Raw genomic sequence first — 12991 nt, 5'->3', positions numbered from 1 at the left:
TGGTCCTTATGCTACCTCAAAGATTGCCATTTTATTCCATTCCGTTTTGTTTTAGTTCTTCTGCACATCGCGTGCGGTTGTTTGTTTTATTTTTGTTTTCAATTTTTGGGTAATTAATTTTTCATATTTTTATTTACAAAACCGTTCAATCCAAAATATTTTGGAACCGGAAGTTCACCTTTAATGGACAGGCGTAACAGGAAGTCGATAAGGAGTTCTGCAGGTACTATTCTACGCAGTTATATGTCAAGTACAGTTGGGGAGAAGCCCACCGCATAGCAAAAAGGTCAAGGTAATGAGGATAATATGAAATATGGTTTATAATTTGAAAGACAAACTAAATTTTGATTATGATTGGATGACACAAACTGGGTCATACGTTCGGACTGACTTTCGCTAGATGTAGAGTATCTGCGGGAACTATCGATACCGGTATCGCACTGGCACCCGCCGATAGTGCCGTCACTCACTGAAATCTCAATCCCAAAACAAGTGCGAGCTATTTTCATAAAAAACATTAACGAAAGCAAACCGCGACACGGCGCTAAATTAAATAGTCATTTGTTTGGAGCGAAATTGTAGTTGCAGTGCGTGGAATATATGTATTTATTAACTTATTGCGACATCCGTGCGACACTTCTCACACACTCTCACTCTCATACATACACACGCACACACACACCGAGCCGATGTTCTGATTTTATGCAAGACAAGCGCTAAAATAAGAATATCTGAAATATCTCTCCGAATATCAAAAATATAATGCCAAAGAAAGGCGAACGACGGGCGAATAAAGAGCGTCTGTAAGCTACAGAAAGGGACAGGACGAAAACGAAAGGGAAACGGAAACGGCGACCACAAAGGAGGTGGAGGAGGCGAACGAAAACAAAAACGGGAGCACCAGCCTGCCCGCAGCGGAAAATAGTAAAAATATCAATAATAAAAAGGAAAATAAGAGGAAAACTCGCAGCGACATCTGACGTGCAGCGTCAAGTGTTTTCCCCCAGAGTACGTTTTTCCCCCAAACCTGGCAGTGGACCTCCCAGTTCCCATCAGATTCTGGTTGGGATGCATATTTCGAGCCATCTGCTGACCTTTCCCATTAACATTTCGCGGAATCGGAATTTAAGAAAATGCACTTTGAATAAATGACACATAAATTCAACAAAGTTCATTGTTAAATTAATAAAATTCTTAACGGCAAATAGTAAACATTTTTTATACTTATTTTTTTATTTTTTTTTTTTTTTTTTGTATATATTTAAAAAGATATCTGTACTGGAAGCATTAAACAAAAATCCCTGAAAATCGAAAAGCGAGAGTTCCACAAAGAAAGTGAATTTTTACGACTTCCGATTCCGCCAAATTTGACTGAATTTTGATTTGGGAAAATGTCTATATTATATGGCCCGACGCCTTTGTTGTTTATTTCAATTTTGTTTTTTATTTCTTATATATACGGTTTTTTTATCCACCCACATTCCCCACAGCGCTTGTCCGACAGCCTTGCATGCGTCTCGCTTGAAATCCATTGACAGAGCCAGAAGAGATATTGAAAGGCCAGGAGAGAGTCCCAATAGGTCACAGCATTTCCCATGGACGACGAACTGGAAGATAGGGTGTTCTATCAGACATACGTATCGCACATGAAAATCCTGTCCAAGTTTGCGGTGGGCTTCTCGTCCATCAACTCGCCGCTGGCCTACATATGGAAGCTATGTCGGCTCTACGTCCTCCGGCCGGAGGTGATCTTCTGCGGAATGATCCTCTTCGTTCTGTTGCTCTACTTGCAAGCGGTAGATGTGTGGAGTCGCAGCATCCTGGGTCGCATACAGGCCACTTTGGGTCGCCAGAAGGCGGTTAAGATGATGGAGCTATCGGCCAGTGCCGGCGATCACCAGAGCTGGGAGGAGCTGAAGCAGCAAAGCTCGGCATTCGCAGTTCTAGGACGAAGACCACGCATGGAGGATAGGTAATTACAAGCACTTGAAACTTTGATTTTTTCGAAAATTAAACGAGTGCTAGACAAAACAGCGCAATCTCGTTATGACACCACAAAAATGTGTTCCATTTTCTAAAGTCAAAGTTTACGCATTTGAGATAGCAATGGGTTGTTTATTAATTCGTTTGGATTGTACTTTAGGTTCATCATCGAGGAGAACATCAACAACAACACCGGCATCTCCTTCTTTGCCGTTTTCGACGGCCATGGCGGGGAGTTCGCCGCCGACTTCGCCAAGGATGTGCTGGTGAAGAACATCTACAACAAGATCATCGAGATGTCGAAGCTGCTGAAGAGCGACGGAGGTTTCGGGGACTACGACAAGAGTCCTTACTTGTCCCGCAAACAGAGCCGCAAGGACTCGAACAAGGAGAACACAGAACCCACGGCAGCTGTCGCCCGGAAAGACAGCCTAAGAAAGGCCCACAGCACCACGGCGGACTGTAGTGCCATCAAGCAAAAGACTACAGAGGCCTCGATTGCCGACATCTACACAGCTCAGCTGAACTCGGCCATGAGAATAAGCGGCAATGTTGGGGCAGCCAAGGACACCTTCCTGAACAACAACAACAATGCACAGAATGGAGCAGCAAATGCACCGCCTCCAAACCTGGAGGCCAAGTGCTATATCGAGAACGGACGGATCAACTTTGGTAAACTTATCACAGACGAGATTATGTCGGCCGATTACAAGCTGGTGGAACAGGCCAAAAGGGCGGTAAGATAATCGTGTAAATATTGTTTTGTTTTCATCTTAAAAGGTTCCTCTTTTAGACCAATATTGCCGGCACCACGGCTCTGATCGCCATCGTCCAGGGGTCCAAGCTGATTGTTGCCAATGTGGGCGATTCCCGGGGCGTGATGTACGATTCCCGAGGCATTGCCATTCCGCTCTCGTTCGATCACAAGCCCCAACAGGTGCGCGAACGGAAGCGAATCCACGACGCTGGCGGATTCATTGCCTTCCGGGGCGTTTGGCGCGTGGCCGGCGTTTTGGCCACGTCACGTGCACTCGGCGATTATCCGTTGAAAGATAAGGTACATATAGCAGCAGTGGGATGATTTCAGAAGGCTGGCATTCGGGGCTAATCTGTATTTTATTTTTAACGCAACACTTTCAGAATCTAGTGATTGCAACGCCCGACATTTTGACCTTCGAGCTGAACGATCACAAGTGAGTACAATGAACTCTAATAGTTTCAAAAATATATGTAACTCTATCGCTTCTTTAGGCCCCACTTTTTAATACTGGCATCTGATGGTCTTTGGGATACGTTCAGCAACGAGGAGGCCTGTACTTTTGCCCAGGAGCATCTCAATGAATCTGACTTCGGAGCCAAATCCCTGGCAATGGAGTCGTACAAGCGCGGCTCCGTGGACAACATCACAGTGCTGGTGATTGTCTTCAAGAACGATGTCTACAAGATCGGCAGCTCTGCTGTCAAGGCAGCAGATGAAGCTCTCAAAGTCCCAGCCAAATCGCAAAACGCTGCTCCTGCAGCCGTGCAACGATCGAATTCAATCAAAACCAAATGAAATCAACACACTAGAGTGCCTGCTAAGAAATGCTATTTAGCTTTGCCCTTACCTTTTTTTCTCCCTCCTCTGGACAAAAACAAAACAAAAAGAAAAAAACAAGAAAAACAAAGTGCCCAAAATTTCTAGTTAGGCGTTTTAAAAAAAAATAATTATTTGTTTTTCGTATTTGTGTTACTTATTATCATCCCAAAGCGCAAGAGCATCCCCATTCACATACATCACAGTCTTGGCCCTGCGAGGCCAGATCCCAATTGCGTTCCTCATTTGTATTTCGTCTTGATTCATATCTAAGGTTGTCGGTTAGCCCATGTTGTTGTGTACAAACTGTTTAGCATCCGCCGCCGATGCCGCCGCCGCCTTGCCGTGCAGTTTATTCTCTTCATAGACTTCATTTCATTCACCCTCCTAGACCACACGTATCATCAACAAACCTAACTATTTATTTAATTTATTTGTTACACTTGTAAAATAGTCTTATTTTCTAAAATATTAAAAGGTGTTTACAAATAAAGAAAAAAAATCGAACGAAATGCGACTGCTTCGAGTTGCTAAACTTTAAATAAAATGGAGTTTTTAATTTTGGGAATACTCTTATGAAGTTGTTAGTTTCCCGGATTTTAATCTTTTAAAAAATCATTGTTTTCTGATAATCTTGAATTAAGTGATATTTCGGAGCGATAAAATTACTATTATGCTGGATTTTTATTTTTTCACTAAAAGAATTAAGTTTTATTTTCTGGAAGAAAAAGAAAATTCAACACATAATCATTATTTTGAGAGTTTTAAAATTAAAATATGTAACAATAACACTGACCCGCATGGGTCTTGGTGAAAAATATGGGATATAGTGTTTCAGAAAGGTTTTTTTGTGCTACTCCGGGCTCCATCACGTCAAGTTTTCGAAAAGTAATTAATAGCGTTTTTGGTCATTTTTAAAAAATCGTACCGCAAAATTCTGACGAGCTACAAAATTGAGAAATATTGGAAATTAAAGCTTGATTTGTGGTCTTGAGGTGAGAACTTGACATAATGGGCAAATTTCGACTTTGGATTCGTGATCTCCATAAAAAAACTTTTCGGAAACCCTATATTCCATAATATTTACAGCGCAAAAGTCGAAATTTGCAGGGCAGTATAATCATTATTTGCGGTCCCTGTCTAAGAGATTTAAAAAATTTTCGATTTTTTTAAGGGGTACACCTATGATATGATATTGTGAGTTTTCGCGATTTCCCATTTTTCGATTTTCTTCCAATTGGTGGAAAGGGGTAGAAGTTGGAAGAATAAGATTTGCCTGAAACTATCCGTTAAAATGTATGATTTATAAAAAAAATCTGTAAAAACCCTGACAACCCATCCATTTAAAACTGAAACTGGGAAAGGTCGTGATCTGACCTTGAACCTACCTCGAACATCCTTCAAAAATGTATGATTTTTAAGAAGATCCTTAACCCAACCATTGAAAACTGGCATTCTTTAAAAATCATACATTTTATTAAACAGGATATAGTCCGACTATAAATTAAAAACCATCTTAACCTAAGCCCTAGTTACAAATCGGTAAAGACCTCAGAAACTATGCCTCCCCGCCCATTTACCACAAAAATATTTATATATTTTTTGTACATCGCGCTTAATCTTTTATTTTGTTTAATTTTAAACAAACAGCTTCGCGGCCAGTACGGTAGTCAGCTTAATTAACTTAATGAGCCGAAACGGACACCTGCCAGACGCGGATGGTGTTGTCGGAGTAGCCGGCGAACAGGGTCTGTCCGTCAGTGGACCAGGCCAGAGACAGGCACTGGGGCTGGTCGGCCTTCGACGTGGGCGAGACGACCTCGGGGCGGAGCTCCTCGACGGTCTTCTTGCATGCCAGATCCCAGATCTTGATCGAGGGACCGTAGGCGACGCACAGCCAGTAGCGGTTGGGCGAGAAGCACAGGGCGTTGATGATGTCGTTGTGCTCCAGGGTGTACAGGTTCTTGCCGTCATTCAGATCCCACAGCAGGGCCTTGGAGTCCTTGCCACCGGAGGTGCAGAGGGAGCCATCGGGCGAAACGGTAACAGTGTTCAGATAGCCGTTGTGGCCGTGGTGGTTGTTCTTCAACTTGCAGTTGGCCAGGTTCCAGACCTTGACGGTGCGATCCCAACCGCAGGACACGATGATCGGGTTGGAGTGGTTGGGCGAGAAGCGCACGCAGGACACCCAGTCGGTGTGGCCATCCTCCTGGATGGTGAACTTGCACTCGGCAAGGGTGTTCCACAGCTTGATGGTCTTGTCCCGAGAGCCGGAAACGATCTGACGGTTATCGGCCGAGAAGGCAACCGACAGGACGTCCTAAAACCGAATCAGAAATTTTACGATTAGTTGAGGGAATTTTAATCCATTTTCTGTAAAATAATCATAGTTTCTTCTATGATTAAATAGGTTAGTTAAATTTTGCTTAATTTTCATGAATATTTACTTCAAAAATTGTCAAAAACTAACCCATTAATCATAGTTTAAAAAAATAAAAGCATCAGAATCAGTGGTTTTATGCATTTGTGCCTACTTACGAGAACTTCACATAAATAAAAGCGGAGACTCGGTCGAAGGGAGAACCGTGTGTAAAGATGTCAACCAGAAATTCTGCCTCGCATAGGCGCAATATAATATTTCTTTCCGATTCGTGGCCGGCAAAGGCGAACCTAACCTCACTCCTAACCTTACTTTTAGGCCATTTACCGGCCCACGCAATCGATGCAAGAAGCAAAGCTCAAGTCCCTAGGCGAACTAAGGTAAATTGGAAACTTATCCCACCTTGGTGTGTCCCTCGAAGCGACGGGTGGTCTTGCCAGCAGCCAGATCCCACAGACGCAGGGTCTGATCCCAGGAGCCGGACAGGGCGTAGTTTCCATCAGAGGACAGCACAACATCGCTGATGAAGTGCGAGTGTCCGTAGAGACGCTTCTGGGGGTAACCGTAGTTGGTATCCTCATCACGGGTCAGCTTCCACACGATCAGGGTCTTGTCTGCAAGTCAAAACCATTTATTTAGCTAATCGTCCACGGATGCCGAAAATATTCAAAGATTTGGATGGGACTGGGAGTGGGTCTACTTACCACGGGAGGCCGAGATGATGGTGTCGGGATCCTTGGGGTTGGTGGCGATCTGGGTGACCCATCCATTGTGGCCAATGAGGGTACCGCGCAATTGCAGGGTTTCGGACATCTTGGTTTATTCTTGTCAACCTAAATTTAGAATTTATTCATTAAAATCTAAGAACGACGAGCACCGAAAAATTTGCTTGTTACCTCGCCGGAAACGGAAAAGAAAAGAAGGAGAGCTGGTCCCACTAGAAGCAAGGCCTTCTTCGTTGACCACCCTGTGTATCTTCTCCGAATATAGGCACCCTGTGTATATTCTACATCTGATATTTTTTAATTACTACATTTCAAAAGACAAAAATAAATAAAATGTATTTTTAATAATAAAAAATGTTCTTATTCCAAAGAAAATAAAATATTTTACGCAAAGAAATTTCAAACTTCATCCCCGTATCTGGGAACACTAATGGTAACAAGACTTGTCAGAACATTTACAAATTCTGTCTAAAACTAAGTTGGTAAGGACACCTTTCAGAACTACGCCAAAAAAAAATATAAAAAAATTAACAAAACACAAAATTATATACACTTTTTAGGTGCTTTTGATTAAAGATTAAGCCACAAATTTTCGGTTAAAATCGGCAAAGCAGTGCATTGCCAATCTACATTGCAGGTTGGTATATAATTTTCAATAAAGTTAAAGAGCATACCTTTTAAAAATACGTCAAAACATATATTTTTCCATTGATACATTTAATTGCTTCCCTTGATTATTTTGCTTTGCGAAAATTACGTTGTGCCCATTTGAGAGTGAAGAGCCCAGTCAATGCAAGCAGTTTTCCAGTATTTTTGGCATGGCAAGCGCGCGTCGATGAAATAAAGGTAGGGTTGCACCATATTTAACAAAAATCATATCGATATATCTAGCTATAAACAAAAATAACTGAAATATTATTAAATAAGTATCCTAATACTATCAAAAGACATTTAAATTTGGCGCTCTGGCACAACTCCATAGATGTTGGTTGTTGTGAATGAGAGGTCCGATATACCATCTCGTTCGCACGCAACATGTGTGTGTGTGTGGTAACCTTAGTGTGACCAAACTAAACTACCTTTCCAAATAAAATCGATACACAATATCACTGTTCCGATATAAATAAATATTTTCGACATCCCTAGATAAGGCACAAACGGTCACACCAAGTCTCTCCTTCGTCAAAAAATCGTGTCGTCGCTTTGTGAACAAAAAATAGAGGAAAAATCGCCCAAAACGGAGAAGAATTGAGCTTGAATCGCTTGGGCACTGGAATTTGTGAGAGAAAACCGAGTGATTCGCGGCTGGCTAGCGTTCCGCATCGAGAGAAGAGATTTTTTTCGTCCCCCCAGTTGAACAAGAGCCGTCAAAATTGAATCGACAAAGATTGACGAGACTTTTTCTTCCACCACAACTGCGATGGAAGATAAAGCAACAACAAAAGATCTTGATCAATGGATTGAGCAGTTGAACGAATGCAATCAATTGACAGAGACACAAGTTCGCACCCTTTGCGACAAGGTAAGGCCTGGTCCTCGCCAATTTGGGATGTTTAAAAATAATTTTCGTCATTGCATGCGAGCGATTTTTGCAAATGGTGCTGTGCTCCGTGCGTGCCTCAGCCCCTCTCGTTCGCTCTCACGCCGCTGGGCATGAATCACACGTCCGACGCTCTCGCTCGCACAGTAGCGGCGGCTTGCGGCGCCATATTGGAAATTCCAACAGCCAAGCGAAGCCATAGGTTGTGTGCGCCAGAGCGGGACGGCCGTAGGGACAAGTGCGTGCGCGACTGCGATAGCGATAGCCACTTGGAGGCGCTTTGAGGAATAATTTTTTATTTTGTATTTAGCACGAAATTGTTTAGTTTTAGTTTTGGTTTTGCAAAAAATGTGCGTACATCCAGTTGTTTACTGTGGAAGCGTGACCCTCCCTCGCGATCCGGGTCGAGTGCCCAATTGGTGTCCGTTTGAGTAAATATTACTTAATGTTTTCGTGTGTTGGTGTTTGTCTTCAGAATATGTATCTATGTGCCCGCCGTCGTTCCGTATCTAGAATAATGCATTTGCAGTGGTGTTTGTGCTTCTCTACTGCAGGAGGAATATTGAATTCAATTAAACACTGGCTGGCAATTGTTTTTAATTTGCGGAGTCTACCATTCATCGGCCTCTACCAAGAGCTCCACACACAAACAAACAAACAAACAAGCGGCAGGGGCAGGGGCGCCAGATAACGATTCATTGATTTGGGAGTAAGTGGGGTTATGTTTGCGTCACCCAAATAGCTGCCGCTGCCTCTGCCTCTGCTCCCCAAAAGAATTGCCGCTGGGCCGCTCCTCTCCGAAGAACGTTCTCCGTTCTCCGCTCTTCTGGCGGATCTCTTTTTCCCTTTTGTTAGTTTTTCTTTCGTGGGGAAAATAGGGAGAGGCAGCCGCCGCGAGCTGCGATGCCGCACTTGTGTTTGTAACTGCATCTGTTAGTATGGGTGTGATGGCCTCGTCATGAGTTGTTTTTTTTCTTCCCCCTCCCCGATTTCTGGGCAAGCGGAAGCAACAGCCTCCAAGGCAAATTGCATATGGCAAAAAAATCTAATTGGCACACGCACAAATGCTGCTTGTTGGCACTTCTGTTGCGTCCGGATGCGGTTCTTACCTCCGGAAACTTTTCACAACAGCAAGATCTATTAATTTTTGTCATAATTTTTAACGAAAGAGATATACTAGCTAGATATACTAGATATTCTGTTTGTTCACGTTGAACTAATTAGCATCTACAATCTATAGGCTTCTATACTCTTTCCCATAGCCAGGTTCCTCAACCTTTGGCTGTTTTTTCGCTGAAATGGCCTTAGCCTCTCGCAAGGTTCCACCTCCCACCATACTAGTTCCAAGTTATTTTCGGATTCACTTTCAGTTTTCGCCAGAGTTCGTTTTCTAAACATTTCTGTCCAGTCATGCTCCACTGACCAAATTACGGACCAAGAATCGTTAGTTTTCTCGCTTTTCATTGAAAAGTTAATGTAAACAATATGAATTTTGATACTTTTTAGCCGATGATTGATTAATGTTTCCCATTTCCTCCGCTTCTGGTGCACAGATATGAATAGATTTAGGCGCAGCACTTAGTACACATGTGTGTTTTATCTCCTCTGCTAGTTACAGGCTATTTCTAGAACCCACTTGATGTGTTGGTGTTGAGTCATGCCGATCCGGTGTACTTGTAGAGCACTGCGTACGATGTACTATTATTTTATCTCATTGTCAGATACTAATCGCTTTCATCCAATCCTTTGCAGGCCAAGGAGATCCTCTCCAAGGAGTCTAATGTCCAGGAGGTAAAATGCCCGGTAACGGTGTGCGGAGATGTGCACGGCCAGTTCCACGATCTGATGGAGCTGTTCCGGATAGGCGGCAAGTCACCGGACACCAACTACCTGTTCATGGGTGACTATGTGGACCGTGGCTACTATTCCGTGGAGACCGTAACTCTGCTCGTGGCGCTGAAGGTCCGCTACAGGGAGCGCATCACCATTCTGCGCGGCAACCACGAGTCGCGCCAGATCACACAGGTGTACGGTTTCTACGATGAGTGCCTGCGCAAGTACGGCAACGCCAACGTTTGGAAGTATTTCACTGACCTGTTCGACTACTTGCCCCTGACCGCTTTGGTCGATGGGCAAATCTTCTGCCTTCACGGAGGTCTCAGTCCCTCGATCGACAGCCTGGACCACATCCGGGCACTCGATCGCCTGCAGGAGGTCCCCCACGAGGGCCCCATGTGCGATCTGCTCTGGTCCGATCCCGATGACAGGGGCGGCTGGGGCATTTCGCCCCGTGGTGCCGGTTACACCTTTGGACAGGTGAGTATTTCCTGGGAATCCTTATTCTAATGCAATATGTATCATTTGTTTTTATTTTAATTTGTTTAAAGAGTGTCTGCCGTAATCGTTAATTACGCCATTTAGCTGATAACATCGGCAATCGCTAATTGCTTATCACTAAATGGAATTAATGCTTGATAACACTATTTTATTTCCATTTTTTTGCTTTGAAATTGCATTGGGAGTTCCTGAAATCCATCACTTATCTGTATTCGAATTAAAAATTAATATTTTGTGTCGATTTCAGGACATTTCCGAGACGTTTAACAACACAAACGGCCTGACACTCGTCTCGCGCGCCCATCAACTGGTCATGGAGGGCTACAACTGGTGTCACGATCGCAATGTGGTCACAATATTCTCAGCGCCAAACTATTGCTACCGTTGTGGCAACCAAGCGGCCCTCATGGAACTGGATGATTCACTTAAATTTTCATTGTAAGTGTACTCTAATTATTTATCTTAATGAATCATTATTTAATTAATAATTTAATTTATTCTCGAATAGCCTACAATTTGATCCGGCACCAAGGCGCGGGGAGCCTCATGTTACGCGAAGAACACCCGATTATTTCCTTTAAGCTGGATTGCACGCACCTAAGCAGCTTACATTTACACATTATTACATCGCATTATAACAACAACAACAACAACAAAACAGCCGAAACAATATATAATATATACAAATCCAACCTACAGCAAAAACAAAAAAAATAAAAAAAAATAAACAAAAAGGCATTTGCTGTTGAGAAAAAAATAAGAGAAAAAAACAAAATACAAAAACCATAAAACCCGAAACTAAAACCTCGATGCATTTGTTTTGTGGATGATCGTTTTAAACAGAAACAAGTGGAAAATATTGTATAAACAAACGAAAAAAAAAGCGAAAAAAAAAACAAAAAACAATAATCATAACAGTCGAGAACACACAAAAAATGCATTGAACAGTTTATTGTTGTTGCCGAGAAAGTAAAATAAAAGTTGCCAGCGGGTGGCGGCAGACAGAAAAAATATATATATATATATCAAAGATAATAGACGGGGCGGAGGACGGATGTCGGAGGAGAATGAGGAGCAGTATACAATCCAATCCAATCCAATCAATCCTACCAACCAACCAACCAACCAGCAACCAACCAAGAACCGCAAGCAACAAGAAGAACTACAACTACTTAGCTAAATTTGTTAATTTATAAAAATAACGAACTAAGCGCCGCAGCAGAAAAGCCAGAGAGCAGAGCATAGCCAGAAGGGAATGATGGATGGATGGACGCATGGATTATGACGTGATGATGCGTCCGTCTGTGTGTATGTGTGTGTATGGAGGGGTTGACAAAGGACTAAGGACGAACGCCAGGACGGGCAATAAGCAGACCGACAAAGCAGTAAGATTGCGTTCAAGCATCAGCAGTAGCACCAGGAGCAGCAGGAGCAGGAGCCGGAGCAGTAGCATCCGAAGCAGAAGAACAGAAGCAAAGCGAGCGGGGAAAGCGCAGGGCGGGCCAGCGATTCATACAAAAAAAAAAAAAAACAAAATTATAAAAAAGAAAATAAGGAAATACAAAAAAGTTTAATATTACTGATTAAAATTAAATAAAAAAAGCGAATAAAATTATTAAAAAAAAAAAAAAACAAAAAACAAAAAAAACAAACATAAAAACAAAACCGATTAAAAAAATTCATTATCAATTAAGTTCATATGTAACTTTAATAATAATAAAAGTAAAAAACAAACAAACCATAAGCTCCAGCCATTTCACAGACGAAGAGAGCAAGCCTCCGAAGAGAGCAAGTGTAGGGACGTTAAGAGAGTCTCGTCCCGTCCCAGAGAGGATTTCCCTCAAGAGAGAGTGTATTTGGCGCCTGGCAATGCCGCCGCTGCTTCCTTTTGTCCTGCGGCCATTCGCTGGCATTCTACTGTGTATGCCAGCCTGGCGAAGATAACACGAAACCAGAACGACAGGCGGAAGTCGAGCCTCAAACGAGCCACCTAATTGAGACCACAAAAGGAGCGGGCGTGAGTCGGGGGCGCTGGTTGGAGCTGACGGATGGGGGGGGGGGGCCGCAACCCCGAACCCGAGCAGGCCGTGTGGCTGATGTGCCCACAAGTCGAATTCCAAATCAGAGCTGGGCTTCAGCGAAAGCGAAAGCAAAAATCTTTGCAACTTTGTATAATTTTTTGCATATTTTATTAGCCCACATGAGCTGGCTAAATCGAGACACAGTGGTCTCTCTTTCTGTTATCCTTTTTATGAATCTGATGTATAATTATTTTGTAATATTTTTTCTTTCTTACACTATTTTCTTTCATTTGAAACTTTAAAATATTCTGTGATTTTGATTGCTTATTAAATTAAAGTCTAAACTTAAGGAACTTAAGAATTCAAAATTGAGCCATATATTATTAATTTTTTTGGAATTATTTTCTATATTTTTTTTGTGATTTGAAA

General features: G+C 42.6%; 3 protein-coding genes across 4 annotated transcripts; 2 read left to right on the top strand and 1 right to left on the bottom strand.

Moving 5' to 3' along the window:
* The first annotated feature begins 62 nt into the window (after positions 1-62).
* On the top strand, positions 63-4101 carry LOC6504491 (protein phosphatase 1L). Of its 2 annotated transcripts, none has more exons than XM_014904953.3 (6): positions 63-223; positions 1801-1972; positions 2144-2720; positions 2777-3040; positions 3124-3176; positions 3235-4101. In XM_014904953.3, the coding sequence occupies exons 1-6, from the start codon at positions 184-186 to the stop codon at positions 3536-3538; spliced, it is 1410 nt and encodes a 469-aa protein (XP_014760439.1). In that variant the 5' UTR covers positions 63-183; the 3' UTR covers positions 3539-4101. The 2 variants fall into 2 exon arrangements, with proteins under 2 accessions (XP_014760439.1, XP_014760438.1); XM_014904952.3 differs by lacking the exon at positions 63-223 and adding an exon at positions 405-1008 and having other exon boundaries at positions 1491-1972.
* A 915-nt stretch (positions 4102-5016) lies between these two features.
* On the bottom strand, positions 5017-6856 carry LOC6505489 (guanine nucleotide-binding protein subunit beta-like protein). The gene is made up of 4 exons (XM_032455251.2): positions 6836-6856; positions 6644-6772; positions 6342-6553; positions 5017-5879 (listed from the first exon to the last, which is right to left on the bottom strand). The coding sequence occupies exons 2-4, from the start codon at positions 6750-6752 to the stop codon at positions 5244-5246; spliced, it is 957 nt and encodes a 318-aa protein (XP_032311142.1). The 5' UTR covers positions 6753-6772; positions 6836-6856; the 3' UTR covers positions 5017-5243.
* Positions 6857-7214: 358 nt separating this feature from the next.
* Positions 7215-12279, top strand: LOC6504501 (serine/threonine-protein phosphatase PP2A). The gene is made up of 6 exons (XM_001964907.4): positions 7215-7301; positions 7445-7510; positions 7811-8186; positions 9957-10520; positions 10789-10979; positions 11050-12279. The coding sequence occupies exons 3-6, from the start codon at positions 8085-8087 to the stop codon at positions 11120-11122; spliced, it is 930 nt and encodes a 309-aa protein (XP_001964943.1). The 5' UTR covers positions 7215-7301; positions 7445-7510; positions 7811-8084; the 3' UTR covers positions 11123-12279.
* Positions 12280-12991: the final 712 nt, after the last annotated feature.

The sequence above is a fragment of the Drosophila ananassae genome, chromosome 3R (genome assembly GCF_017639315.1).
Source record: "Drosophila ananassae strain 14024-0371.13 chromosome 3R, ASM1763931v2, whole genome shotgun sequence".
Classification (NCBI taxonomy): domain Eukaryota; kingdom Metazoa; phylum Arthropoda; class Insecta; order Diptera; family Drosophilidae; genus Drosophila; species Drosophila ananassae.
Note: the sequence above shows the minus strand (reverse complement) of the source record. Positions and strands in the feature narration are given on the sequence as shown.